This window comes from Mirounga angustirostris, unplaced genomic scaffold (assembly GCF_029215605.1).
Source record: "Mirounga angustirostris isolate CCGP_5_RB_7025 unplaced genomic scaffold, mMirAng1.0.hap1 SCAF_3, whole genome shotgun sequence".
Lineage (NCBI taxonomy): Eukaryota > Metazoa > Chordata > Mammalia > Carnivora > Phocidae > Mirounga > Mirounga angustirostris.
This window is the reverse complement of record NW_026991711.1, coordinates 188,796,135-188,823,874: the sequence shown is the minus strand read 5'-3', so window position 1 is coordinate 188,823,874 and position 27,740 is coordinate 188,796,135. Positions and strand designations below refer to the sequence as shown.

Genomic DNA, 27,740 nt, shown 5'->3' with positions numbered 1-27,740 from the left:
AACCATGTCCCAAAGCCCCTATGTAACTGAGAGTTAGGAAAATGTCCCATTCCCGTCCCCAGTATTATGAGGAAGGACCAAAGCAGAAAACCAAAAAGTGGCCCCAAAGAGTATTGCCCAAATTCCCCAAGAGCTGCTCCTTGACCTGCCCTTCATTTGGAGTTCCAACCACCTTCCCTAAATCTGAGGGCTCTCCTGTTACTGCGGTATGGCTCCTCTTTTCTAATGCGCTCTCAGTGCTGAGTGGGCTAGTACCAAGTGCGGCCAACATCACAACGCTGATCACACTTCCCCAGCCCTGGCCACATGATTCAGACGTGGTCACAGAGACCTACACAGATGTCCTGCCAGGGCTGGGGAGGCAAGGGAGCTGCTTCACCCATGTGTGAGAACATGTGTGGCTTCGAGTCCCCCTTCCCCATCCCTCTCGCCTTGAATGCAGACACCATGTCCAGGGCAGTGGCAGCCATGGGGAGACCGTGAGCTGGGAGCCAGCAGCCTAAAGGTGGTAGGGCGGAGAGCACAGTGTGGGGTCGTAAAGGCATCATCAATCTGCCAAATGCATTCCTGTCTACTAAAGGTGGGTTGGCTGAGTTAGCTCCTGCTCGGTCACCATCAGTGGCTGTTCTATCACCAAACGCTGGTGTCCCACGGTCCAAGGCCTCACACTCTAAATGTAACTCATGTCAAACCAGCCTCATCACCCCCCCCTTTCTAACTTGCTCTCCCACCGCCCGTATCTCCTCTTTAGTTAACAGCATCATCAAAGCTGAAAGAAGCATCAGACATACGCAACTTGTTCCACCTTCACTCCCCATCCCTAACTGGTTATCCAGTCCTGACACCACTTTAAAATCACTCAAGATTCTTTTTTTTTTTTTTAAAGATTTTATTTATTTGACAGAGAGGCACAGCGAGAGAGAGGGAACACAAGCAGGGGGAGTGGGAGAGGGAGAAGCAGGCTTCCCGCGGAGCAGGGAGCCTGATGCGGGGCTCGATCCAAGGACCCTGGGATCACGACCCGAGCCGAAGGCAGATGCTCAACGACTGAGCCACCCAGGCGCCCCTAAAATCACTCAAGATTTGCTCCATCTTCAGGCCCTCTGCCATCAGCTTAGTTCAGATCCCCACCTTGGGCTTAATTTATTCTGTCTCCTGTCTGTGTCTCAGTGTCTCTCAAGGGTGACCCAGTCCACCACTATCAGAATCCCTGGAACACTTGTGAAAGGAGCAATCCACTGCTCCTAATCCTGAGAATGTGAATTTCTGACCAGAGCCCCAGGAGGTACCTGAGCACACTGAAGTCTGGGAGCCCCTGTCCTCCATTCTCCACCATCCTCCCTCCAACCTGCTTCCAGTCTTCTGCAGGTACTCAACTCCCACTGCCAGCAGCATTACCTAGCAAGTTCTGAAACGCTGCCAGCCACCCCCCAACAGGGGCCCAGGTAGCCACAGAGTTTAAAAGCTCCCCTGAGGACATGAATAGGCACCCTGCCCTAAGCAAAGTGCCCCGGCCCACTTGCAAATACCCCTGGTTCTCCTGCATCTTGGAGGGAAGTCAACCATGGCATTCAGGGCTCTTTCCAATCCAACAGGCTCCTCTCCCACCCACCCCAGGGCCTACTACCTCAGCCCCAGAACCATCTGACCCATCTGACCCAAACACACCAGCTAAGCCTATGCGTTTGGACAGATCCTTCCTCTGCCTGGAATCTTACTGCGGATAGAAAACTCCTGTGCTTGAGACCCAGCTCAAATGCCACCACCTCCAGGGGCCCTTCCAACTTCCCAGGCAGAGCTAGCTGTCGTGCGCAAGGCAAGCCTACGACCCTCCACCATGCGGCTGACTCCCTGGCCAGATCGAGGAGGTCCCAAGGGCTGAGGCTGTATTAATGATCCTCATCATCCCAGTGCCCAAGCACAGCACGATCTGAGGAAACTTTCTGCAAAATATCATTGAGGGCTAATATGCCTAATCTATAAGAGCTTCTAAAATTTGAGAATAAACTAACAATCTGGTAGAAAAATGGGTAAAAACTAAAAGAATCCGTTCACAAAAAAGTACGTAAAAATGGCCCTTAGACACGTGAAAATACGCTTGACCTCTGTCATTTAAAAAAAAAAAAACTATACTAAAATCCATTTTCATCATGGGATTGGCAGAAACAACACAAACAGGCACTGCAGGCGAGGCCATGGGGAAGCCAGCACTATGGGCAGCACCGACCCAACAGGGCCTGAGGCGAGCCCTGAGGACAGGGACCTGCCAAAACCTGACAAACCCACACATCTACCCTCTCGCCCTGCACGCCCACTCCAAGGAGCCCATCCCACAGATACTCTGGCAAAGAGCATAAAATGAAGTCCATACAAGGCTATCCACCGCAAAATATCATAGCAAAAGACTGAAGATAATGCAAGTGGTTGAATAAGCTATGGTACAGTAAAAAACAAAACAAAACAAAAACAGAATACTATACGGTCGTTAAAGGAATGAGGAAGACCTTTATATAGCTATGAAATGATCTCCAAATTCTTATATTAAGCGGAAAAAAGAAAGGTGCAGAACACATATGGAGCCTGCTACCTTTTGTGTAAGGAGGGGGGTGTGTGTGTGCGCGCGCGCGCAGAGATAAAACTTAAAAGCAACTATGTGTGTATATTATTATTTTTAAATTTTCAAACAGAAACAATGGAAGAATTAACCAAAATAATAAAATAATAAAAATGGTTGAATGGTTCCCTCTGGGTGGGGGAGGGCCAGAGCAGACGAGACAGGGAAGGAAGCCAGGCCTCTAGAAAAAAGGACTCCCACAGAAGGGAGGCCGCCGCCACCGGGCGCAACACCCAGGACAGCTCTCACTGGCCCCCATCTAAGGGCCTCCACAGATGACCCCACTCCAACTACACAACAACCCGCCTAAGAGAGGCACTGTGCGCATTCCCCTTCCTCACAAACATGGGCAGGGAGAAGACAGAGTCAGTGTGTGTGCAGGGCCTACTCCACACCAGGAACTTAGGAAGCCTCAGGATCTCATATGATCTTCACCGCTGTAAAGAGTTACATTTCCTATATGAAGAAACTGAGATCCAGAGAGGACTTATGTGTCCACAGAGAAGGGACAAACGTGGGGTTCAAGCCCAAGTATGTCTGATTTCCACTCTTTCCACATTTTGATATCAAGTGAAAAAATAAAAAAGTATGCTCGATGAAAGGTTTTCTTTTGTTTGTTCTTACAAGTAAGACTAGGGGCGCCTGGGTGGCTCAGTCGTTAGGCGTCTGCCTTCGGCTCAGGTCATGATCCCAGGGCCCTGGGATCGAGCCCCGCATCAGGCTCCCTGCTCCGCGGGAAGCCTGCTTCTCTCTCCCCCACTCCCCCTACTTGTGTTCCCTCTCTCGCTGTGTCTGTCAAATAAATAAAATCTTTAAAAAAAAAATTTTTTTTTAATTAAAAAAAAACAAGTAAGACTAAACCACAGTCACAACTAATCCTCCCACTTCCCTGGGGTGAGCACATGGAAGATGTGCACGTGTCGGGGGGCACAACCATCCCCACTGCACACCACGTGCGCGAAGCCAACCACCAGCAGCAGGAGCGACTTCCAAGTACACACACACACACACACACACACACACACGCTGTGGCGCAGTCAAGGCACCACAGTCTGGCCTGGCTGCTGTGAGCCTACAGAGCACAATCCTTCTCCCCATGGACTGGTGGAATGAAATGCACTCTTTGTTTCAACAAATATTTATTGAACACTTAAGTGCAAGTACGGCTGGGAATATGATGATGAAAGAGACAGGACCCTTGACCCTTAAGGAAACTGTGCACTGATAGAGGGATACTTTTACGAAGTAAGAAGTACCATAGGAATTTGCTTTAAATACTCAGAAGACAGCGGGGCTCGGAGCTGGGGAGAGAGGAAACAAGAAAGACACAATGCTGACGACTGCTTAGCCTGGGTGACTGATGAAAACTCCTCTCCCTGTTTTTGTGTATGTTTGGAAATTTCCATCAGAGGTACAGACAGGGTGCTCTGGAAACTCAGAAGTGAATGAAACACACCAGAGGCCTGAATGCAAGGCCTGGAGCTGCTACCACTGGGGCTAAAGGCAGCCACTCCCCTACGCCCCAGTTCCTGACCTGCGGACCCCACCTCAGGGGGTGCTGCCCAGAGCAGGAAATGCACACGCGCTGCAAAGGGCAACACGAATGCAAAGCAGTGTTATAACCATCACTACTCAAACGCCTCTCCCCTGGGTTCCAGTGCCCCCTTGCCCGTTTTCAGACAGAAGGTAGAAATAAAGTCTTGTGTGAAGCAGCCGCCTCTGGGCTGCTGTGCTTACGGGAAGTGCTTTTTCTTCACTTGAGAACACTCAGTCCAGCCACTGCTAACACCTGCCACTGACATCCTGCGATAACATCCTTCCAGTGTGTTCTCGGCGCATAAATAAGACAGAAAATTGCAGTTATGTTATATACAAATTATTTAATAATCTGCTTTCCCAAATATATTGTGACCAGATCTGCTTTTTTGTGTTTCTCTGTCACCTCTTTCTGGTTCATCTTTTCAAATGCTTAAGGACACTGAAATAATTATGAGCAAATCTAAAAAACAGACAGCATTTCATATATGAAATAGTTTCAAGGTCAGGTTCAAATATATCTTTTTTAAAAAATGTATCTTATTTATATCAAGACCTTGAACTCTGCCTAGATAAGTTTAGCATTATTTTCAACACAGGAGTTAAAAGTTTAAACAAAGGGGAACATAACTGAGATACTGCATATAATGTATTCATGTATTAGGATACTATGAAGTTTAAATCCTATGTTTTTACAAGTCATGCCCTTTTGTATATCTGGCTCCTTACACTTCATCTGTTTTGATCTGACAGCTGGAACTATTTCAACTGTGTTTCAGGACATTCCAGAGAATAGACTAAGGGCAGACTTTTCTCCATCCTCTGCTACCTGCACACAGCATCCTATACCATCCATGTCAGGAAACCTCAACTGAAGGACAGCATGTTAAGCTTTTGTTTTTGTTTTCTTTAGAATACAATATGCTCATTTTAGAAAATTCACAAAAGTATAAATAAAAATAATCTACATTGCACCTAATCCCTGGCATCGGTCTGGACACTTTCTTCGTCTTACTTCCCATGCACGGTGTTTTGCACACAGCTGAATGGCATTCCGTACACACTGCCTCTCTGTTTCCCCAACATCACGAAATACTGTCCACATTACTGCCTCCTCAGTCACCTGAACGGCTGCAGCAGGCACAAGAGCCACAGCTCGCTCTGCCACTTCCAGCTGTGTGGTCCGGGCCCTCAGCCCCCGCATGGTGACCCTCGCGCACTTCTGAAGGTGAGGTAAGACCATCTATGCAGCATGGAAAAGGTATGTCGGCTCTGGTCCTTAACCCACTGAGTTGTTACACTGGACTATCTCAGGGTTTGCAACTTTTTATATTTAATGCTGCAATAAACATAAAGTCATTGTGCTTTTTCATATTTAAGACTATTTCCTCATCATACATCCCACCAGTAGAATTACTGAGTCAAGAGTATGGACTTTCCAGGTTTTTCAAACATGTCACCAAATCATTTCCCCAAATGGTTATACCCGTATGTGCTGCTGGAGAGTGAAGAAGCTAGAGGATTTCTATAAACAGCAAAATTCCAGCTCATGCACAATACTGGCTACATATAAAAATACACTTAGACAATTATGACCAGTAGACAGTAAAAATACACTTGGGCAATTAGACTCATAACTCAGTACTGACAAACCTGGGTTTTACTTGCCCTCTTAAAGTGCCTGAAAACATAGAAAAAAGAGATAAAGAACAATTTCTTGGACTTCCTTTTCACTCAGCTTCTGACTACTAATCCATCTTTATCAAAGAGTTCAAATATAAAGACCACCAGTGGGATTAGACTTAACAAGATGAGTGTTTATTGCAAATTTTCCCAAACCATGAAAAGAACTGAACCAAACTTGAAATATAGGAGAGTTCTAGGACAATAGAAAGTCAGAAATACAAATATTTCCTTTCAAACCCTTCAAATGTGTTAACTGTCTCATAACCATCTGTAAGAATGCTTCTATTATGAATCCCTCTATGAACTCCACTGAGACCAATCCAAAATGGTCAAGATTACCAACCAATTCTGAGAAGCTCATAACTGATTTTAAGTATTACAGGGTATGTAGCTTGAGAGGCCAAATCCAGCTGGAAAAAAGTGGCCCTCTTCAAAAAACGGTGCTGGGATATCCACATGCAAAAGACTGAAACTGGACCCTTTCTTCATGCCATATACAAAAATTAACTCAAAAAGAGCTAAAACCATAAAACTCTTGGAAGAAAACACTGAAGTACATCTTCATGACCCTGGATTTGGCAATGGTTTTTCAAATATAACACTAAAAGCACAAGCAAGAAAAGAAAAACACAGATAAACCAGACTTCGTCAAAATTTAAAACTTTTGTGCATCAAAGGACACTATCAAGACAGTGAAAATAAAGGCACCTGGGTGGCTCAGTCAGTTAAGCGTCCTACTCTGTTTCAGCCTGGGTCATGATCTCAGGGTCATGAGATCAAATGTCACGTTGGGCTCCACACAGTCTGCCTGGGATTCTTTCCCTCTCCCTCTCTCCCCTTCTGCCCCTCCCCCGCTCGCAAGCACACTGTATCTCTCTCTAAAATGAATAAACAAAATCCTAAAAAAAAAAAAAAAGAGTGAAAAGAGAACCCACAGAATGGGAATTCATTGATCTGATAAGGGTCCAGTATTCAGAATATATAAAGAACCCCCAACTCAACAACAAAAAGATAACCCAACTTAAAAATGGGCAAAGGACTGGGCGCCTGGGTGGCTCAGTCGTTAAGCGTCTGCCTTCGGCTCAGGTCATGATCCTGGAGTCCCAGGATCAAGTACCGCATCGGGCTCCCTGCTCAGCGGGGAGTCTGCTTCTCCCTCTGACCCTCCCCACTCTCATGCTCTCTCTCTCTCATTCTCTCTCCAAATAAATAAATAAAATCTTTAAAAAAAAAAAAAAGAAGCAGCACAGGTGACAACCTGGAATTGCTTAAAAAAAAAAAAATGGGCAAAGGACTGAAATAAACATTTCTCCAAAGATACACAAGTGTCCAACAAGCACATGAAAAAATGCTCCACATCATTAGTCACTAAGGAAATGCAAATCAATACCAGGAGATACCACTTCACACCCACCAGGACGGCCATGATAAAAAAAAAACAAAAAAACAAAAAACAAGTGTTGGCAAGTGTGGAGAAACTAGAACCCTCCTACATTGCTGTTGTGCTGTTGGAAATGTAAGATGGCATGGCCATTGTGGGAAACAATTTAGAGGTTCCTCAATAAGGTAAAATCACATAACTACCCAACAATTTCACTCCTTGGGTAAATACCCAAAGGGACTGCAAACAGGCATTCAAACAATAATTTGTTCATGCAGCTCTATTCAAAACAGCCAAATAGTAGAAGCAATTTGAATATACATCAACAGATGAAGGGATAAACAAAATGTGGTCGATCCATACAATGGCATACTATTCCGGCATCAAAAGGAATGAAGCACTAACACATGCTACAACATGGATGAACCTTGAAAACATCATGCTAAGGGAAAGATGCCAGACACAAAAGGCCACGTATTGTATGATTCCATTTACATGAAATATCCAGAAGAGGCAAACCCACAGGGACAGAAAGCAGATGAGTAGCAGGGGAGGAGGAGGGAATGGGGAGTGACTTGCTTAATGGGGAAGGGGTTTCCCCGTAGGGAATAAAAAAGTTCTGGAACTAAATACTGCTGATGGTTGCACAGCATTGTTAATGTACCTAACGCCACTGAACTGTATACATTTAAAAGGGTTAAAATGGGGGGGCACCTGGCTGGCTCAGCTGGTAAAGTGTGTGACTCTTGATCGCAGGGTTATGAGTTCAAGCCCCACACTGGGCAAAGAGCCTACTTAAAAATAAAATAAATAAAAGTAAATAAAAATTTTTTAAAAATAAAATGGTTGGGGCGCATGGGCAGCTCAGATGGTTAAGAGTCCGCCTTCAGCTCATGACCTCCAGGTCCTGGGATCTGCCCATGTCGGGCTCCCAGCTCAGCGGGGAGTCTGCTTCTCCCTCTCCCTCTGCCTCTCCCTCTGCTTGTGTTTTGTCTCTCTCTCTCTCTCTCTCTCACATGAATAAATAAAATCTTTAAAAATAAATAAAATGGTTGAAATGGTAAATAAAGAAAAAGAACAAGAGTGCCCCTCTTCCAACTTGCTACAAAGGACAATGCACCACTCAGCCTGGGTCCTGGGGTGTACTTCACCATCATGGGGCGAGAGGAGCCAGGCTCAGGAAAACCACCACAACCCAGGCACCTTCACCTTCAGATGCAGAAGAGCAGAGCCGGCCCAGACCAACACAGGCCAGCACTGGACCTGTGGCCAATCTCGGGCGGGACTCGCATTCCCTCCAGCAGCCAAGCACACAGGTAATGGCAGTTCAAACCCGAAGACGGGCAAACACATTCCAGGACTGATAAATCAAAACAAGAAAGTGGGGATGGGAGGCTGAAAATACACCATAAAGCACATGCATAAATCTAAATGAATTTATTACAGAAACCAGAAGACCATTTTAGCAAATATGTGCTTCTTGTTTTAAGATTACAGGAAGACACTGACTCTATTTAAAAAATTAAAGTTTTTTCAAGGACAGGGAGCACCAAAATGAGAACAGGATGAAATTAAAGTACAACAAGCTGTGATACAGGACATGATTAGAAAAGGAAGCAAAAACAATCACACCCCAGCAGAATTAAAATCCACATATGAGGGGCTAAAGGGAAAAACATACACTGCAGAAAATGTCATTGGTTGTGTACAAGACAAAAGTGAGACCTCACAGAAAGCTGCAGGATACAGTGGAGAAAAGCTTATGGACAGAGTGGTAAAGGACAGATTAACCTACAAATAATAAGAACCACAGAAAAGGAACACAAAATAAATGGAGATGCACAACTGAGAGGTACAAACCCAAAAAAGGAAAGCAAAGCCCTGCCAGGCTGATGTGCTAAACTCACTGGGCACTGCCTGCCCCGGGCACAGTGGGGAGGAGGGCAGCACCGCTTGCCGGCCAGGGCCAGCCACCTCAGCCCCAGGTCACCGTGCCCCATGACCCCAACTCGGGCTCCAGCCCAAAGATGAAATGACAGATCGTGTGACACCCCAAGCAAATGCTCACAGGCCAAAGAGCCAGCTTGAAGGGGCTGCCCTAGGAAAAAGTGGGCCATTTGAGCATCAAAAGGAATGATTGCGACTGACTGCAAAACACTGAATAAAAATAGTGAATCAACAGTGACAGAGAGGGAGAGCAGAAAGGGAACGTTTGCCTCCGCTGGAGAGGACTCTCCTAACAAATCCTTACTTTGAAAATTGGTAATTAAACAGAAAGAATCCAGCAATTACCCTGCCTTTTTTAGGAGGAATTGTAGCCCTTCCCCAGTTGAAGTGGGAAAAATTTACAGAAGAATACCAACAGACAAACGTGGAAGAGATGACAAAAAGGGGGGAATCTCCATTTTGTAAACTCATAATGTAATTGATTCAGGCAAGTCTTATGTATGAATGCTGAAAACCGTTAAAGATGAGGATATCTGCATGGTGCCCAGGAAGCACCTCACAGGGCACCTCCTGACAAAGAGGGATATCCACATTTCCAATGGAAAGATCTAGCATCTCCACATAAAGCAAATGATGAAACAGCAGAGGGGACAGCCTGACAGGACACTGAACATCCCAGATCGAGGAGCTTTGCCCAAAACATCAACCTGAATGTAATCGAGTCTTCAAACCTCTCGCTTCCAGTTTACAGCAAATGAAAGGATCAAAGAAACCACAAGGAAACAATCAGACAAATCCAGACACGGATTTTACAAGACCACTGCCCTTGTCTCTTCAAAAAGTCAATGTCATCGTGGGGAGGGGAAGGAGAAGGTGCCTGTGGGGAGCTGAGAGACTGAAGAGGTACAACAACAAAATACAATGCATGAATTTTGATTGGTATGTGGTCCACCAAGGGAGGCTATAAAAGACATTTTTGGTTCAATTGGGGGAATCTAAAAATCATGTGCTCATTAGATATTAGAAAATTACAATTAATTTTTAGGTGTAATAACGGTACATAGGAAAACATCCTTATTTTTAGGAGTCCTTATTTTTAAGAGTTTAGGTAGAATAATGGCACATTTAAAAATGCCATTTTTAGGAGATGCATGCTGAGCTATCTAGGGGTAAACTGTTGTGATGCCTATAAATTACTTTCAAAAGGTTTAGCAGATTATTTATATTCAATACGTATAGATAAGGCATTTGTGGCGATACATTAACAATTACTGATTCCTGGTAGTAAGTATATTAGGCATACACTGTACTATTATTCTTTTTAAATTTTTCATAATTTAAAATTGAAAAAGAGCTTTCCTTGCAAAGATATTCTTCACAGAATATACAGTACAACCATCACAAGGGATAAGAATAAAGAGATTTTAATAATATAGAGAAATGCTCATAACATTAAAGTGAAAACTTACATACACTTTCACTCCAATTCTGTTAACATACCCAGAAAAACAGTCTAGAAGGAAATACAAAAGTAACAGTAATGATAGTGCAGGTGGACCTCTGGGTGCTAAAATCAAGAACTTACTTTCTTCCCCTCCCCTCCCTTTCCTCCTCTTCCTCCCCAGCTTCTTCCACTTCCTTCTCTGACTGGTCCTCCCCCCTGCTCTGCCCACATCCTAAAACCAGTGGCTGAGCTGAGCGGGGGCCCTCCCTCCCACCTTGCTCCCTCTCTCAGGCTCCAGGAACCACTCCCACTGTTGCCACATGACTGTCAAGGGGATGGGTAGGACCCAGTAGAAGAGGTGCAATCTGGAATCTACAAGGCTCGGGTGGCTTCATGGCACACTGGCAAGCCACGTAACTGCTCTGAGTCTATACCCCTCATCTGTGAAATTGGGATAGTTGAGAATAAGAGGATCCAGGGTACCACTGCAGCAGGGCCCAGTGAGAGCAAAATCCCAGAGCTGGTCCTCCACGTAGAGCTCCTTATCTCAGAGAAGAGCTCCATTATCCAGTCAATGGAACCACAACCTTCCTCTTCCCCAACACCCACACCAAACCATCGCTAAGTTCTCACAATGCCAAATCCAACGAACTCTATCACCACCACCACAACCTTGGCCCAGGTTACCAGCACCCACTCAGGTGGCTACAACAGAGCCAGAGCAATCCTTTCAACATAGATCAGATTATGTCTCACTCCTTCCTAGAACCTTAAAGGAGGGACAGCTGGCTGGCTCAGTTGGTAGAGCATGCGACTCTTGATCTTGGAGTTCGAGACCCATGTTGGGTGTAGAGATTACTAAAAAAAATAAAATAAAATCTTAAAGCAATAGCACCCGACTCCTACAGAGCCCCCTAACACAGCCTCCTACCCAGCTCCCCAGCCTCATGTCCCTATCAAGGTCACCTTAAGTCTTGCCAACTCTATACACACCAGCTTTCTTCCAGCCCTTTGACTTCCCCAAGTACCCTCTGGCCACAGAGGCTTTGTATACCTCTTTGACCAACTACAACCTCCTCACTCTTTTATTAATCCTTTAAGAAAAATCTTTTTCATTATAAAATAGTACACATTAAGTCCACAGAACAAAAATGCATAATTATCACAAATTGAGAACCCACCACCTAGGTCAAGAAACAGAACACTACCAGCACTCCAGAAGCTTCCTCTCTCATGCGCCATCCAATCACTACCCATATTTTCCCATTATCCAGACTTCTCTGGTAATCATTTCTTTGCGTGCAAGCTTAAAGACACAAGCAGGCAAGACTAAACACCTTAGTGTCCTATCCATTCCGTCCTGGATATAAATGGAATCATACACAACATTCTTTCATGTCTGGTTTTTTTGGCCAGACTACATTAATGCTGTGATTAATCCTTAAATGAGCAGGTAGCAGCAGTTCATTTTCATTGATGCGTAATATTCTCTTGAAAGAACATACCATAATTTACTTATCCATTATACTGCTGACTGATGTTTGGGTTCTTTCCACTTTTGAGCTCTTAAAAAAAAACACTAGTAATACTCTTGTACTCTTACATTAGCTCACATAAGCTATTAGATATATACATCTAGAAGTAGAATTGCCGAAACATAGGGTATACATTTTTTCAACTTTAAAAGACACTGCCAAAATGTCTTCTAATGTGGTGTTACCAACTTAATATTCCCACCAACAGAAGATGAGCTTTCCCTTGCTCCACATCCTTCCTAACACCAGAAAGAGACATCAAATGAAGAGATACACAGGGCAAGGTATGGGAGTGGGGAGGAGCAGAGCTTCCATGCCCCCTCTGGGCATGCCAATCTCCCCCACACACACATTAATGCGTTCACCAACCCAGAAACTCCTGGAATCTCCTTGTTAAAGACTTTTTACAACTCAATCTCCAAACCCCCTCTGCTCCTAGGAAGTTGGGGGTAAGGTTGAAAATTTACACCTCTCATCACTTGTTTGGTCTTTCTGGTTACCAGCTCCCATCCTGAAGCTATCTAGGAGCCCCATCCCGAGTCACCCCATCAGCATAAATTCAGGCGTAGCCAAAAGGGGCTCGTTATGAATAATGAAAGACAACCTTATCACTCATGCTCCAAGTGAACATGAATTTTAGGGGGACACTATTCCAACTATTCCTGACCAGCAGGAATAGCAGCCAGCCCCAGATGCCAGCTCACTTCCACAGACCTTCATCCTCCCAGTTCCCGCCCTGTAATACTGCATTATCTTATCAGCTGCCTCCTATTAGCAGATGGTGCTTGGCAGAAGGCTGGTCAGTTACTCGGCCCACCATTACCAGAAGCAGAAGTCACTTTATCCTACTCATTTCCTCCTACCGCCCCCCTCCCAGTAGCAGGTCAAATTCACCTATTACACCTTCTCAAAGTACTCTGGCTAACACCTGCTTAACGCTCATCCCTGTCACAAGGCCACACTAACCGTGCGATTACCTTCTTAATGTCTGTCTTGTCTTAGCTCCAGGGGTGTTTACGGTTGTTGTTCAGTAAGGTACCCCAAGTGCCTAGTACACTTAATATTTGCTGAGTTAAAATGAATCTGTGAAATAAGAAAAATAATGACTAGCCCATGGTATTCCCACTCGTATTTAATAAATTAACTTTTTTAAAAGATTTTCATTGCTATTTGTTTGCCACATTCATTTTTATTTGCTCTCTTGGCTGCTAGAAATGACGAATCAGCCAGCTTGAGATGGGGGAGGAGGGGTTCAGAGAGAATGATTAAAAAGACAGAAATAATCATAAAAGAAACCATTTACTGAAGGCTGACGACATGCCAGGCCCTATGCTAAGTGTACGTAGATTGTCCCATTTACTTCTATGACTTAACATCATTTCTATTTTAGGGATCTGACAACTCCTATTATCCTTTCTATTTTGCAGATATGGAAAACTGAGGCTCAAGGCTCATTTATTGTCGCTACCACCAACCCAGGAACTGGTATTTTCCCTGTTTCATATCAGGAAACCAAGTCTTAAGAGAGATCTAGGAACCTGTCCGTGATATCTCGTGTCTCATAAGTGGGAGCGAAGGGTGTGAATCAACTTCGTTTAACACCAGAGTTTAGGCTCTTAAATACACATGTGAGCTTTAAAAACCTTTCATATGACTACATACCCGCTAGGATGGCTATAATTAAGACGTAATAACTGAGGGCGTGGAGAAACTGGAACCCTCACACACTGCTGGGGGGAAGGTAAAATGGTGCAGCCACTCTGGAAAGGAGTCTGCCAGTTTCTCAAAGGTTAAGCACAGAGTTACCATGTGACCCAGCAAACCTATTCGCAGGTAGACACCCGAGAGAAATGAGACATACGTCCACACAGAAACATGTATGTGAATGCTCACAGCAGCCTCATCCAAAATAGCCAAAAGTGGAAATAACCCAAATGCTCACACTCCAACATGGATGAACTTTGAACAATTAACGCTAAGTGAAAGAAGCCAGACACAAAAGGCACATACTGCATGATTCTATGTATGCGAAGTGTCCACAGTCGGCAAATCCTCAAGACAGAAAGTACATTAGCAGTTGTCTAAGGCTGAGAGAGTTGAGAAGGAATGAGGAACGGGTGCTAATGGTTATGGGGTTTCTTTCGGGGGTGATGAAAACATTCTAAAATTGACTGCGGTGATGGTTGCACAACTATGCATATACTAAAAACCACTGAACTACACACTTTAAAGGAGTTAACTGCATGGTATGTGAATTATATCTTTATAAAGCTATTTTTTAAGTCTTTTACAACTTAAACATTTTGCCTAATATCTGCTAGTCTTCATTTCACAGTGGGAAAAATGCTTTGTTTAAATTTGAAATCAGGAATATGAGCACTTTTGTGCACAAAGCCAAAAATGTGAACTTTTTTAAAACTTTGAAATAGATTAGGGGCGCCTGGGTGGCTCAGGTCATGATCCCGGGGTCCTGGGATCCAGCCCCGCATTGAGCTCCCTGCTAGGCAGGAAGCCTGCTTTTCCCTCTCCCATTCCCCCTGCTTGTGTTCCTGTTCTTGCTGTGTCTCTGTCAAATAAATAAAATGTTTAAAAAAAAAACAACTTTGAAATTAGATTACACTCTATCTTAACTGATAATGCTTCACAGAATCACACTGTTCTTTATTCAAATTTCAAAATACTTTATAATGTGCTAGTGAATTAATCTACCAGTGTATTAGCCCCATCTTCTTTTTTCACTCTATGAGGTCCTACAGAGTTGTTATTGCGCGCTATGGTTAGGAAATACAAATGAAGTAATGTGTTTGCTGGACACAGTCGGAACTTTGGAAAATATCAGACGTGTGAAATGCTAAACTACCAAATGACCATGTCAAATCTCCACTCATCAAGTTTTCGTAATGCTAAAGACTTGGGGGAAAGTTTTAAGAGAACCTCATAAACTAAAGATTTCTTTGGGGTTTGGGAAGGCTTCTCTTGACACGTATGGCATACGGACTTGTTTCTCAAAGTCTGGTCCACGGCCCAGCAGCAGTGGCAGCAGCATCTCCTGAGAGCTGATTAAAATGTAGACTCTCAGGCCCCACCCCGGACCTACTCAACCAGAATCTGCATTTTAACAAGATCCCCGGCGATGTGCCTGCACATTTCTTTTTCCATTAAGACAGTTCTTAGCTTGCACTGGACTGGTATTTCAAAAACTTGTCCGCAGTTCCATTCCTTGATCTTCTGCTCTACTCCAAACTGCAGAGGGGCTGATCCCTAACAGGCTGGGTGTCCCAAGCAAGAGGGGGATGGGGTGAGACTCCAGCAGCAGCTGCGCCCTCTGAAGGCACCAGGGCCCACCAGACAGCCCAGGGGAGCCTCTTGGCAGGCGGGAGTTGCTCCTGGGGTCCGAAATGCTACCTCCTCCCTCTGTCCTCTAGCTCAGGGGTGACAGTGGGCTCCTATTTGTTGCCTCATCAGCCACTGTCTGCATCCTCCGTTCTTCATCACCTGTGTAGCCACTCCCCTACATTAAATGCCCTCTGTTTTAAAGATTTCTTTTTTTAAATTTGAGAGGGAGAGAGAGAAGGAGAGAGAGCATGTACCAGCACAAGTGGGGCGAGGGGCAGAGGGAGAAGGAGAAGCAGACTCCCCACTGAGCAGGGAGCCCGACTCAGAGACTCACTCCATCCCAGGACCCTGGGATCATGACCTGAGCTGAAGGCAGACACTTAACCGACCGAGCCACCCAGGTGCCCCAAATTCCATCTGTTTTAAATACTTCAAGTGGTTGCAGCTTTCCCGTTTAGACCCAGAATGATACCCCGTACCATTCTGGATATTTCTCTTAGGCACCACATATACCAGAGCAATTTTCTGAATGGCTTATCTGCTTCAAAAAATGGGGGGGGAGCTACTGCACACAGAAAACCTCACACTTCTCACATTCAGGCAATCTCTAACAACACGAAAGAAAAATTTGCCTTAAGCTATTTGTACAGCAGATGTGACTGTATTCAGCAACTCAAATCCTCAGGGTGTATTTTTAACACTCTACCCATCACTCCTCCTCAGCCACAACAGCTGGTAGGTACAGCAGCTATTGTGTTTGGGGGGTTTTTTTTAGGGGGGGGGCGGGGGGGAGAAGGCCTCCTAAAGAATACAATTCTGAACAAACACTGGAATCTCTGAGAGATCTAATCTTAATCACACTTGTAAATCACATGATCTACCCCACACTGGGCACATACCATGCTCCAGGACCAAACAACAGGGGAGAGCAACTCTTAACAGTATCATTTAGGGCTACTTGGAGATCTTCCTAAAAGCACATCTGACTGGTCACTCCCATGCACTGAATAACCGTCAGCGGCTCCCTCCTGCCCAAGGCCAAAAACCCAACTCCACAGCTCACCCTTTAAAATCCAGCCCAATCTACCTTTCCAGCCTCTTCCTAATTCCTCTCAACCTGACCCACTCACCTTCAGATCATTCCCAGGTGTGCCTAAACCTTTAGATACAGTATGTGTCAATATGCATCAACTATGTGGAAAGCGCTTCCTTCCCCTTTCCCTCAAGATCTGTGTAGGGCGCCTGGGTGGCTCAGGCGTTAAGCGTCTGCCTTCAGCTCAGGTCATGATCCCGGGGTCCTGGGATCCAGCCCCGCATCGGGCTCCCTGCTCAGCGGGAAGCCTGCTTCTCCCTCTCCCGCTCCCCCTGCTTGTGTTCCCTCTCTCGCTGTCTCTGTCAAATAAATAAAATCTTTAAAAAAAAAAAAAAAAAAGATCTGTTTAAAGAGGACCTCCCCTCCCTGCCTGCCAGGGTAGCTGGATTCTCTGTCCCCTGAGCTTCCACAGCACTTACTAGGTCATACTGTCACATGCGCAGGTGTCCATCTCCCACAGACTAGGAGCCAGACTCCTACCACTGTGTCTTGGGATCCTGACCATGGTTCAGATCCAGATCCACCTTTACTACCTGTGACACCCCGGGCAAGTCACTTCACCTCTCTACCTCGATTTCCAATCCCATAAGATAGGGATGGTGGCTAACACCCAACTCAATGGGTTCTCGCTAGTACTAAATGAGTTACAGCCCATGTAGACTGCTGTAAAGTTTAACCCAAGAAAAGTGCCTGGCACACTGCCTGGTAAGCGCTGAAGAACTGCTCTCATTACAATTATTACTGTTACTGTTATGCCTGCAACAAAGGAGGTGTTCAATACCTATTTGCTGAATAACTGGAACACTTCACAATAAACTTGTTTCTTTTTTTTTTTTTAAAGATTTTATTTATTTATTTGAGAGAGAGAGAGAATGAGAGACAGAGAGCATGAGAGGGAGGAGGGTCAGAGGGAGAAGCAGACTCCCCGCCGAGCAGGGAGCCCGATGCGGGACTCGATCCGGAGACCCCAGGATCATGACCTGAGCCGAAGGCAGTCGCTCAACCAACTGAGCCACCCAGGCGCCCCAATAAACTTGTTTCTAACACGTTCAGACCAAAGACTACCCGCACCGAAGTATCAAAGGCTGACAGAAGGTAAAGCAAGAAATGGCTCCCACGGTGAAAGTAGCAGCTGAACCTAACTGGCCCCGGAGGAAAAGCGCACTGCAGCAGGATGAGAGTCTGTGCCAGCTGGATCTGCCGGGGCTGCCCACAGCCCCAGCCTGCCCTCAGCCACCTGTCCAGCCGCCTGCCTGAGGCAGCCGTGTTCTAACAGACAGGGCTCACCTGTAGCCAAAACCATAAGCAGTTTTCAAGAGGAACCGCAATGGGAAAACAAAGGGCGCAACTTTCCTCCTGCAGAAAGGAAATGCGTCCTTCTGCTGCGAATATTTAGCGTCTGGAGTTCTCCGCGGAGAGTTGGGCGCCCAGCGGGTGCGCAGCCAGGGAAAGCCCCCTCTCTCGGCTTTCCCCGGAGGGAGGGAGAGCCGGTCACAGAACGCGCATCCCTTCCCTTAAGGGCACGAAGACACGCGCGAGTCAAGGAAGAGCCCCCGCACCCGGGTCCAGCTGGATTCCCAGGGGAGCACAGGTGAGTCTGCAGAGCACCCAGCGGGAAATGACCTGGTCAGTCCTCAGAAACGTGCAGAAGCCGGGGCTCGGGGAGCGCGCGCTTGCGGGACACAGCCAGCGGCCCCGTTTCTGGTGCGCTCGCCCCCCGTCTCTAGGCCTCAGTTTCCTCCCGGCCCTCGCAGCGCGGGGCTTCCTCGCGGCCCACCCGCGGCGGGCGCCCCTGGCCCGGCGCCCCGCCCCACCCGCTCGGCCCCGCGCGGCGCCCACCTGCGCCCCGGGCCCGGGGTCCCCGCCGCCACCCCGCCGGGAGGACGCGCTCAGCCCGGGCGCGGCAGGGGCGCCCGGCCCGTTACCCCGTGGGGCGCACTCCGCCCGGACGGCGGCGCCCGGCGGGACCGCGGGCCGGGCTGGGCCGGGCCTGGGCGGCTCTCGGGCCGGGCCGCGGGCCTCACGGGGCTGCCGCGGCGCGAGGGGCGCGCGCCCGGGCCGCCGCCGCGGGCTCACCTTCTGGCGGATCTGGCCCGACGTGGACACCTTGCGGATGAGCTTCTGCGGGGAGCCGGGCTCCGCCTCGGGCTCGCTGTCCGACGACTCCTCGGGCGGCGGCGGCGGAGGTGGCTGCGGCGGACCCGGCGGAGGAGCGCCCGCCGCCGCCGCCATGCTGCCGGGCCAGCGCGCGCACAGCGGGCGGGGGCGGGGCCGGGGGCGGGGTCTGGGGGCGGGGCCTGTCGGGGCGGGGGCGGGCCTGGGGCCTGGGCGGGGCCCCACGCCGCCTCGCCGCGCCCCCTGCCGGCCGCGCGCACAGCCGCAGATGGAGCCAATCTCGGGCCCCTCTGCCTCTAACCGCCCCCCCCCCCGTGTCCTCTGGCTCCTGGTCTTAGCGTCTGCTTTCTGTCTAGGACACAATTTGTGTGTTGTTTTTTTTTTTTGTCTCCGTGTTCACTTTTTTTTCAATCTTCAGTCTTCCCGTTCAAGAACGTAAGTGATCTCCAGGAGGCGCGGGACCGTCCTGTCTTGCCCTGCATTGTGTCGCCAGCGTCTAAAGCAGCGTCTGTCATTTAGTAAACAGTTGGGAGTGGATGGATGCCTGAATGCATGAAAGAAAAAAGAAAGGACTGGCCTCTGGGATGCCAGAACAGGGATACACGATTCCATCTGGGAAGGGTTCCTGGAGAAATGATGCTTGAGAGAAGAAAAGGGCTAGTAGGAGTTAACCCTGCCTGGGGAATTGTGTTCCAGGACGAAGGACCAGACTGGTCGAAGTCCTGGAGGCAAGAAAGAACAAGTGTCCAGGAAGAAAACGGAAGTCATAGCCTAAAGGGAAGAAAATAACAAGAAGAGATGAGCCTGGGGGCGGGCAGGTCAGATAGGGCTTTGGAAACCTGATAAAGGGCTGGTCCCGAGTGTAACAGGAAGCCCTTGAGGGATTTTAACCCCGGGCAGGGCTGGGTCACAAAGCTGGGGCCTGTGATCCAGGCTTTGAAGTAATCAGGGCAGGTGGCTGCCCTGGGTCATTGGGAGGGGCCGCAGAGATAGAGAAGTGGACTCGGGAGCCAAGTGATGTGTAGGTGGAGGCAGGAGGCAGGAGGCACAGGTGACTGGGATGAGGCCCAGCGTGGTAGCCGGGACTGCCAGATGATAGCCAGGTAGGTGAGCCCTTCACTGGAGGGCCCAGAGAGTGCACTTGTTTTTGCTGCCATACAGGTGAGAGGGGCAAATCCTTAGGGGGCTACATGACTGTCCCCTTGCCCTTTCAGAGGGCTCCTGCTAGAGACTGGGTGGGCCCCGGTCTGCCTGCCGGTCAGCATGCTCTGGCCCCCACTACTTGGGGTGACACTTTCCAAAGGCAAAACAAGTGAACCCATCTAGCATGGGGACATGGCCAGGGAAATGGACTCACAGCCAGGACAGGGCATCTCAGGGCCTAAGGCAGGAACACTCTGGGACAGGCCCAGAGCCCCTGGTGCATCGCCCAATGCTCTAGCCACTAGCCACATGTGGCTACTTCAGTTTCAATTTCAATTAATTAAAATTAAATGTTCAGTTCCTCAGTCGCACTAGCCACATTTCAGATACACAATAGCCATGCGTGGCTTAGCAGCTACCACACGGGACAGCACAAATACAGAACGTTTCCCTCATCACAGTAAGTTCTGCAATGCTCGAAGATAGTGATGCTGGTTCTCGGGGTGCAGACCGCGGGACACACACAGCAGACACCTAACCGGTGATTCTAATCCTCACACACGCCCCACAGAGCAAGGTCACTGGGCCCGCTCTGGAGATGAAGACTGCAGCCTGAGGTTCAGAATGCTACCTCTCCCAAGGAGTGGAAAAGAGACAGGGTTTGGACCTGGGCCATGTGACTCCAAAGTTCTTGATGCTTCTAGGCTAGCCTTCCCAGGAAGCTGGGCCTGAAGGAGCTTGTAGGAAGCAAGAGGAGAGAAGGGCCTGTTATGGGCTGAACTGGGCTCCCACCCGCCCCAACATTCACATGTTGAAGTCCTAACTAACCTGCAGATGTTATTCCTGACATCGGAATGTGACTGTGTTTGGCGATGGGGCCTTTAAAGAAGTAATCAAGTTATGGGGCGCCTGGGTGGCTCAGTCGTTAGGCGTCTGCCTTTGACTCGGGTCGTGATCCCGGGGTCCTGGGATTGAGCCCCGCATCGGGCTCCCTGCTCCACGCGGGAGGCCTGCTTCTCCATCTCCCACTCCCCCGGCTTGTGTTCCCTCTCTCGCTGTGTCTCTCTCTGTCAAATAAATAAAATCTTTAAAAAAAAAAAAAAGTAATCAAGTTAAATAAGGCCATTAGGATGGGCTGTAATCCCATATGACTGATGTCCTTACAAGAAGTAGAAATGTGGACACAGATAGGCTCAGTGGGAAGACCAAGTGAAGAGACACAGATTCCACCTACAAGTCAAGGAGAGAGGCCTCAGAAGAAACCGACTCTGCCAAACTGATTTCAGACTTCTGGCCTCCAGATCTGTGAGAAAAATTTCTGCTGAAGCCCCCCGGTCTGTGGTCCTTTGTAATGACAGGCAGAGCCGACTAATGTGGGTTTTGTATCAATTAATTACAAATAGTGTGATACGTAAGTACAAAACGGAGGGGAACTAAGAGTTAATTCTGTCAAGGGTGTCGGGGGCTCTCCAGAGGAGGGATGACCCCAGCAGGGTTTGCAGATTTGAGTAGAAAGGTGAGGGGATGGAGGGAATTTTCCAGGAAAACACAACAAGGCAAGAGACTCCCAGGCAAGTTTGCTGCTGAGCCAAGGGCGAGGGGAGGAGGAGCCGGGAGGGTGCACAGCTGCAGCGGACCCAGAGCACCCCTTGTGCTGTTCTCAGGGGTAAGGACTGCATCCTCGGGCACAGAGGCCACTGAAGGGTGTTTAAAGCAGAGGAACCAATGTATCTGGACAGAGAATGATCCAGAGGAAAAAAGACTAGAAACAGGGCATTAGAAGGCAATTCACCAATCTAGGCAACGCTTGATTTGGGGTAGAACCAAGGCAGTAGTCCTGGCGGTGGAGAGAAGAGGTGACAGGCAGGAGATTCAGCAGAGGTGGAAAGAAATGGGACCACCAGCTGCTCCTAGTCAGGAGATGAAGGAGCAGGACAAATCGGGATGCCTCCCGGGGACACAGCTTTCAAGAGGGATGCCGCCCCAGTGACCACAATTAGACCTAGAGGAGATGAGAATAACTTGGTTTTGAACAAACTGAATTAGAGGTGCTTGGGTGAGCTGTCGCCTACACCCGACAGAAGCTCAGGGGACGTCTGGGCTCTAGAATCCATCATTTGAGAGGCAAAAAGCCAGAGACGTGAACCTGAGAGGCAGCCGATGTGGCTGGATAGGAGTATATTGCAATCATGAAAAAGTCCTATAAATTGTCCCAGCCAAGGGGAGCCTAAGGAGACAGGACAACTAAATGTCATGTGGGATCCTGGAACATAAAAAGGACATTCGGTAAAAACTAAGGAAATCTGAATAAAGAATGGGCTTTAGTTTAATAATAACGTGTCACTATGGATTCCTTAAGCGTGGTAGATGTGCCATCCTAATGTGAGACATTCGTAGCAAGGGAAACTGGGTGTGGAGGAGTTCACGTCCTAACTGGGCAACTCTTCTGTAAATCTCAAACTACTTGAAAATAAAAAGCGTATTTTTTAAAAGAGCATTAGGCTCATTAAGAATCGTATTATGTTCCTAAGTCAGAGAAACCCAACTCTGGCATATTTCCTCTGATGAGCGGAGAAGCCTTTCTGTGCTCGTGTGACTGCTGAGCACTGTTCCCTTGGAGATCTCCCCCGAAGTGGCTTGCCTGGAAGAGCACATTCCCTCCGGTGCCTCCCTATGGAATGAGTCACACTGTGAATCATCTCCAACAATGTGCGCCTCCCTGAGTTTACCCCACCTTAAGGGCATATCAAGGTGGCAGTAATAACACACTTCACATTCAACCTAATCCTTCTCGACTTGTCAATGCAAAAGTGCATGCCCCTCCTGTCAAAAAAAAAAGGAAAAAAAAACCCACTTCCCGTTAGAATGCATGATGTGCTTTAAAATATGGGAATTATCTTATTTTACCCCGAACCCGGGTTATGATCAACATCTGGAGCCGGACATTTCTTCACTGCATGTGACCTATCTTTTCTCTGGCCCCAGGCATTGTGACAACCAAATAACCACCCCCATTACATTTCCAAACATGCCAACTGGGGTCCGCACCCACCGCATCCCCCCAAGGATTAGTGGGGTCCACCATGAAGGCAGTGGCCTTAAAAGGGGAGGGGAGCAATGGGAAGTGTTAGAGGGAGAGGAAAACAGACTCTCTAAACGGAGGTTAATGAGCGACACACGTGATAAAATTGTAGCTCACTAAATACACACACGCACACAAATACAAGTAAAACTGGGGACATCGGAAGCAGATGGGTGGACCATACCAGGGTCCATGTCCTTCGTGATAGCATGCATTCATTTTGCAAGATGTTACCTGGGGGAAAATATAGGATCTCTTTGTATTGTTTCTTACAACTGCATGTGCATCTACAATTATCTCCATAACATTTCGATTTAAAAAAAGAACTTAGGGCAGCCATTGCTGAGTCAGAAGTGCTAACCTCTGCCCCCGAGCCCCCAAAGTCTCAGCATCAGAAGGTGAGCAAAGGGCTGATGATACAGACTCAGGAAAACCAGAATTCAGGTCTCGACTCTGACTCTCACCAGCTGTGTGACCTTGGGTAAGGTGCATAAGGTCTCCCAACTGTACTTTCCCCAACTAACAGATGACTGTGACAGGCCCCACTTACAAGTGTGGCTCTCGTGATAAGATGTAAGAGGTAAAGTGCCTTTAGCACAAGGCAGGTGCTTGGTAAGTAGGAGGGATTCCTCCTCTCCAGCCCTCCGGTTGCTGGTTGCAGAACTTTGTCCTAGGTTCCCAGCCACCACTCTCTGCATGTAGCACTCTCAATTCCTTTGTGCCCTGTTTCTTCCAGTGCACCTACCCGGGAACCCCTGGGCCACACATCCGACCTGCACATGAACATCCAGCCTCCTGACAACATGACAGTAGACTCCCCAGGGAGCGAAGGCCCAGCCCAAGCAAGGCTCCACATCCCATTCGTCGGCTCGCTCCCTGCTCCCACCCCCACCCCCTCCCCAGGGTGACCAGCTGCAGGCTATATTCTAGCCAGCACCTGGAAGTTTGTGAGTTGGGCGTTCTGGTCCCAAAATAACCTGGAGGGCAAGGACTGTTCGGACCTCTGGTGTGCCGGATTGACCTTCCAGCTCCTTTTCTCCAGCTCTAACCCACACAGTTCCAAAGGCCAAGCCCATTAACATCCACCCTGACTTAGGATGTCCTGGGGTCAAGCAATGCAGGAACCAATGGGCTGGTCCTCTCACCAGGCACTGCCGGGCGGACTCCCAGGTGCCCCGCTTGCCCAGGATCTCTGGCGGGAGCCAACCAAAGCTGCCCTTTGGCTTGGGCAGAAACAGAGGAAGGGCTCCGATCCCCAGAGGAGCCTGCTGCTCTGATCCTTCCTGAGTGTCCTAAGAGGGGGCGTGGGTTGGAGTGGTGCTGTTCCCTTGGAATGGGAGAAAACACGAAGGAGAAATTGTGTCTGACCCTGCAAACCCACAGGCCAAAGGCTCAGTCTTCTGCCTGTATTATTATTATTATTAGTCCTTCTCCTGAAATGAATCCTCATCCCTGTCAATATCAGAATGCCTCAAACCCCACATGAGTCCACACCTTACTTTGTGTGTATGGGATCCCATCCACGGTTCCCAAGTGGAGCCTCCAGCCTAAATCCCAGTCCCCAGGACACAAGCCAGCCTAGAATCCTGCTGAACAACCCCAGAGGTGGGCACCTTCGTGTGCATGGAGCCTGAGCTGCTGTCCTGCCGTCTGTCACTGCTCATGGTCCTGGAGACCTGATCCCAAGTGTCTACACGCCCCCCATGTCCCCTCCCATTCACCCTACCTTCTGTGAAGGGCTTCACCTGTGCAGAACCCTGCAAACCCCTTTGTTCCTACTCCCCTGAAGCATGGTCCAGAGCCTACACTTCCCCCAAGCGCCTCTGTGGCCCTTGGTACCAGCTCCCAAGACTGGTGAGTACCACGGGCCAGGAAGGGGACTCTGAAGGACAGGGCCCTGGTGCCACCTCCGTCATCCCATTGCCCCTTCAACTCCACCTTCCTCCCTGACACAGAGCAGCCTCCGCCCCCCCCCCCCCCCCCGCCACATACACACCCAACCTCAGTGAAGATACTCTAACCGAGAAGCCCCCTCTCCCAGGACAGACCGTTCCTAGGGCCGGGTGCTGCAATCACTGGCCACAGGGCATTGATCTACCTGACCAAAGCTGGGCCAGCCCGATTCTCCTGCTCAGGACCCACACACTGGAAACAGAGACCCGGAGACAGGGCATCTGGTGCGGGGCCACCATTCCGGGAGGATGGCTGCCCAGAGGGCGGGCCCCTGAGCCCCTGGGCAGCCCCAGGAGCTTCTGATCCCTGCCCACCTCAGCCGCGGCTACTCAGATTCTTCCTTTAATTCCGTTCTCTGAGCCCCTCCAAGGTCCTCCCAGTGCACTCCGTTTCCCCTTAAACTAGCCAAATCTGATTTCATTGCTTGCTTTCAGGAGAAACTTAACTAACAACCCAGAGCTCAAACAGGGACTTGGACCAAAAGTTAAATCAGTGATGAAGAGTGTTTTGGCCACATTTGTCCTTTGCCCTGTTTATCTCAGGAGGCTCCTGGGGGGCCGTGGAGCTAGGAGTGGCCAGGTCATTAGAAACACTGCCTCCCCCCCGGCCCCCATATGTTTCCGGGGAAGCAGTTTACCCCAGGACCCCTGGAGAAAGCCCTGGGCACACCAGGCTCCAGCAGTGAGCTCACCAAACCTGGGCCATCTTCCCACCTCCATGAGCCAGTGCTGAGCAGGTCTGGCTCCCGTTCTAGGTGCTGCCCTCCCCCACCTGAGACACAGGACGCTGCGGGCAGCAGCTTCCATGTCAGTGACATCACTCAGCCCCCTCAACAAGCCAGCCCCAATCAGCTCAAATCAGATCGCAGCAGAACAAACTTTATTTCTGTGAAGAAGACTCACACTTCGGCATTTAGCATAACTAAAGGGCTAACTCTGGAGCGTGGCTCATTGCGCTATGAACTACCCCGTTTCCCAGCGGTCTTCTCACTCATCCCTGGCCTCCTGGTCTTTCTTCCCTTCCTCGGGGTCTCCTGAGTCTTTCAGATTTTGGCGAGCAAACTCCTCGAAAACCAAATTTTCATTCTGAAAACTAAAACAGAACAAAGAACATTTTGATCACGGCACGCTCTTGGAAGCTCGCAGTGAAATCTCAAGCGAAGTAAGACCCTTGGTCTTCCCTTTGCAACAGGGGAACCGATCAAGATTTTCCTACAGGATGGAGCCTGGGACCAAGCCGTTCTCCTCACAGCTTTTATGTAAAGTCTCTTTAACAAACACAAAGAAGAGAAACTGAAGGAACCCACAGAGCAGACACACATGCCCAGGATACCCGAGGGTGCGTGTGTGCGCATGTGTGAGCAGTGTGTGTGCAAATCCATAGTACTAGGGAGCAGAAGGAAAACCAGAGGCTGAGGAGGTGTTCAGAGCATGTGGTGTGTACAAAAAGACCCCAAAGGGGGTTTGTGCCTGAGGAGGAAGTCACAGAACACAGGGAAGCTCAGGGCAGTGGCTCACCTTTCCTTTGCTGTAAGCATGGAATAAAGGAGAGAGAGAGAGAATTATCAGCATAAATTCTTTTTTTTTTTTCTTTTGAGAGACAGAGGGAGAGAACACACACGTGAGCAGGGGGAGGGGCAGAGGGAGAGAGAGAATCTCAAGCCGACTCCATGCCCAGCACAGAGCCCAACAATGGGGCCCGATCTCACGACCCTGAGATCATGACCCGAGCTGAAATCGAGAGTCAGAGACTTAACCGACTGAGCCACGCAGGCGCCCCTATCAGCATAAATTCCGTGGATAGCTTACTTGGAAAATTTCTTCCTTATTTTGGGGACTTTACAGTTGGAAGGAAAAGAAACCTAGGTACACGCATTTCCTAACAACTGCGTGCACTCCCTCCCTCTTTGCCTTTTCCAGCTGCCAGAGCCTTTCTCTCTGCACATCTGAACCCTGGTCTCCTTTACAGAACACCTCGCCCTCACCTCCTCAACCAGAACAAACCATACCTTCACCTCTGGGATGCTTTCTCTTTTCAAAGTGTTTCTCCCTTTGTGTCCTTTGGATTCTATCCAGAGCCGAGTCCCAGGTGCAGTTATGACCCCCGCTCCGGGCCCATCTCACACGTTCAGGCCCGGCTCGCAAGGGGCGAGTCCCGGGATGGACATCTAACCAGCACCTCCCGTGGCTGGGGGGTGCACTCAAGCTGGGGAACCACTCCCAGGCCCCCCAGGGGTTGGTTTCTCTGTTAACATGTTGATCATTTTGTTGTTGTTGGGTTATATTTTCAGATATGTTTTGCAGCCCCTGATTAGCTGTTATTCATTTGAGTGGTTCTTTGTTGTTCGTTCGTTCCTTCAGTTTTCTGTCCACCTAGTGAAGTCCCGTAACCCTCAGGGGTGAGCCAGCAAGAGCCGAGCAAACAGCTCCAGAGGGTTTTTCGGGAGCACCACGGTGATGGAGACCCACAGCTCTTGTCTCTCGGGCACTAGGAGGGAAGTGTCCGTGTGGGCTGCTAACCACAGACCAACGGAGAGGTCCCCGGGGCAGGAACCATCCTGGGCTCCCACGTGCTAGCCTAATTACACTACCTGGGACCGTCAGCCTGAAAGAGAATCAAATCAACACCTGCATTCCATGGTGGATGCTCTTGACAGGGGATAATAAAAACTTGGTAGCATTTCTGTAGTGTCTATTAGGTATAAATTACTTGGCCCCAGGCTCTGGCAGAGCTTCTTAGCTACAACTTAGCGCTGTTTCTGCTTAGTCTACCTGTCTAGACTCAGAGCCGGACACCAGGCAGGTAAGGTGTGAGTAGTCCTGTGCATGAAAGTCCTGTGACTCAAATCTCAGGAAGTCAGAATTTAGAGGCCCCG

The 27,740-nt window shown here is 48.7% G+C and overlaps 2 protein-coding genes across 9 annotated transcripts in view; both read right to left on the bottom strand.

Moving 5' to 3' along the window:
* The window catches only part of DGKD (diacylglycerol kinase delta), a 116,303-nt gene extending 97,480 nt beyond the window's left edge, over nucleotides 1-18,823 (bottom strand). For all 3 annotated transcript variants that reach the window (XM_045867701.3, XM_064587275.1, XM_064587274.1), the window contains exon 1: nucleotides 18,649-18,823. In XM_045867701.3, coding sequence (XP_045723657.1) covers nucleotides 18,649-18,804 — 156 coding nt within the window. In that variant the 5' untranslated portion in view covers nucleotides 18,805-18,823. The remainder of the gene's footprint in view (nucleotides 1-18,648) is intronic.
* A 6,861-nt stretch (nucleotides 18,824-25,684) lies between these two features.
* SAG (S-antigen visual arrestin) overlaps nucleotides 25,685-27,740 on the bottom strand; it is a 39,604-nt gene continuing 37,548 nt past the window's right edge. For 4 of the 6 annotated variants that reach the window (XM_064587282.1, XM_064587281.1, XM_064587280.1 and 1 more), the window contains one exon: nucleotides 25,686-25,957. In XM_064587282.1, the coding sequence (XP_064443352.1) occupies nucleotides 25,908-25,957 (50 nt within the window). In that variant the 3' untranslated portion in view covers nucleotides 25,686-25,907. Of the gene's footprint in view, nucleotides 25,958-26,382; nucleotides 26,388-27,740 lie in introns of all 6 variants that reach the window. The other 2 variants (XM_064587285.1, XM_064587284.1) reach the window with 2 other exon arrangements.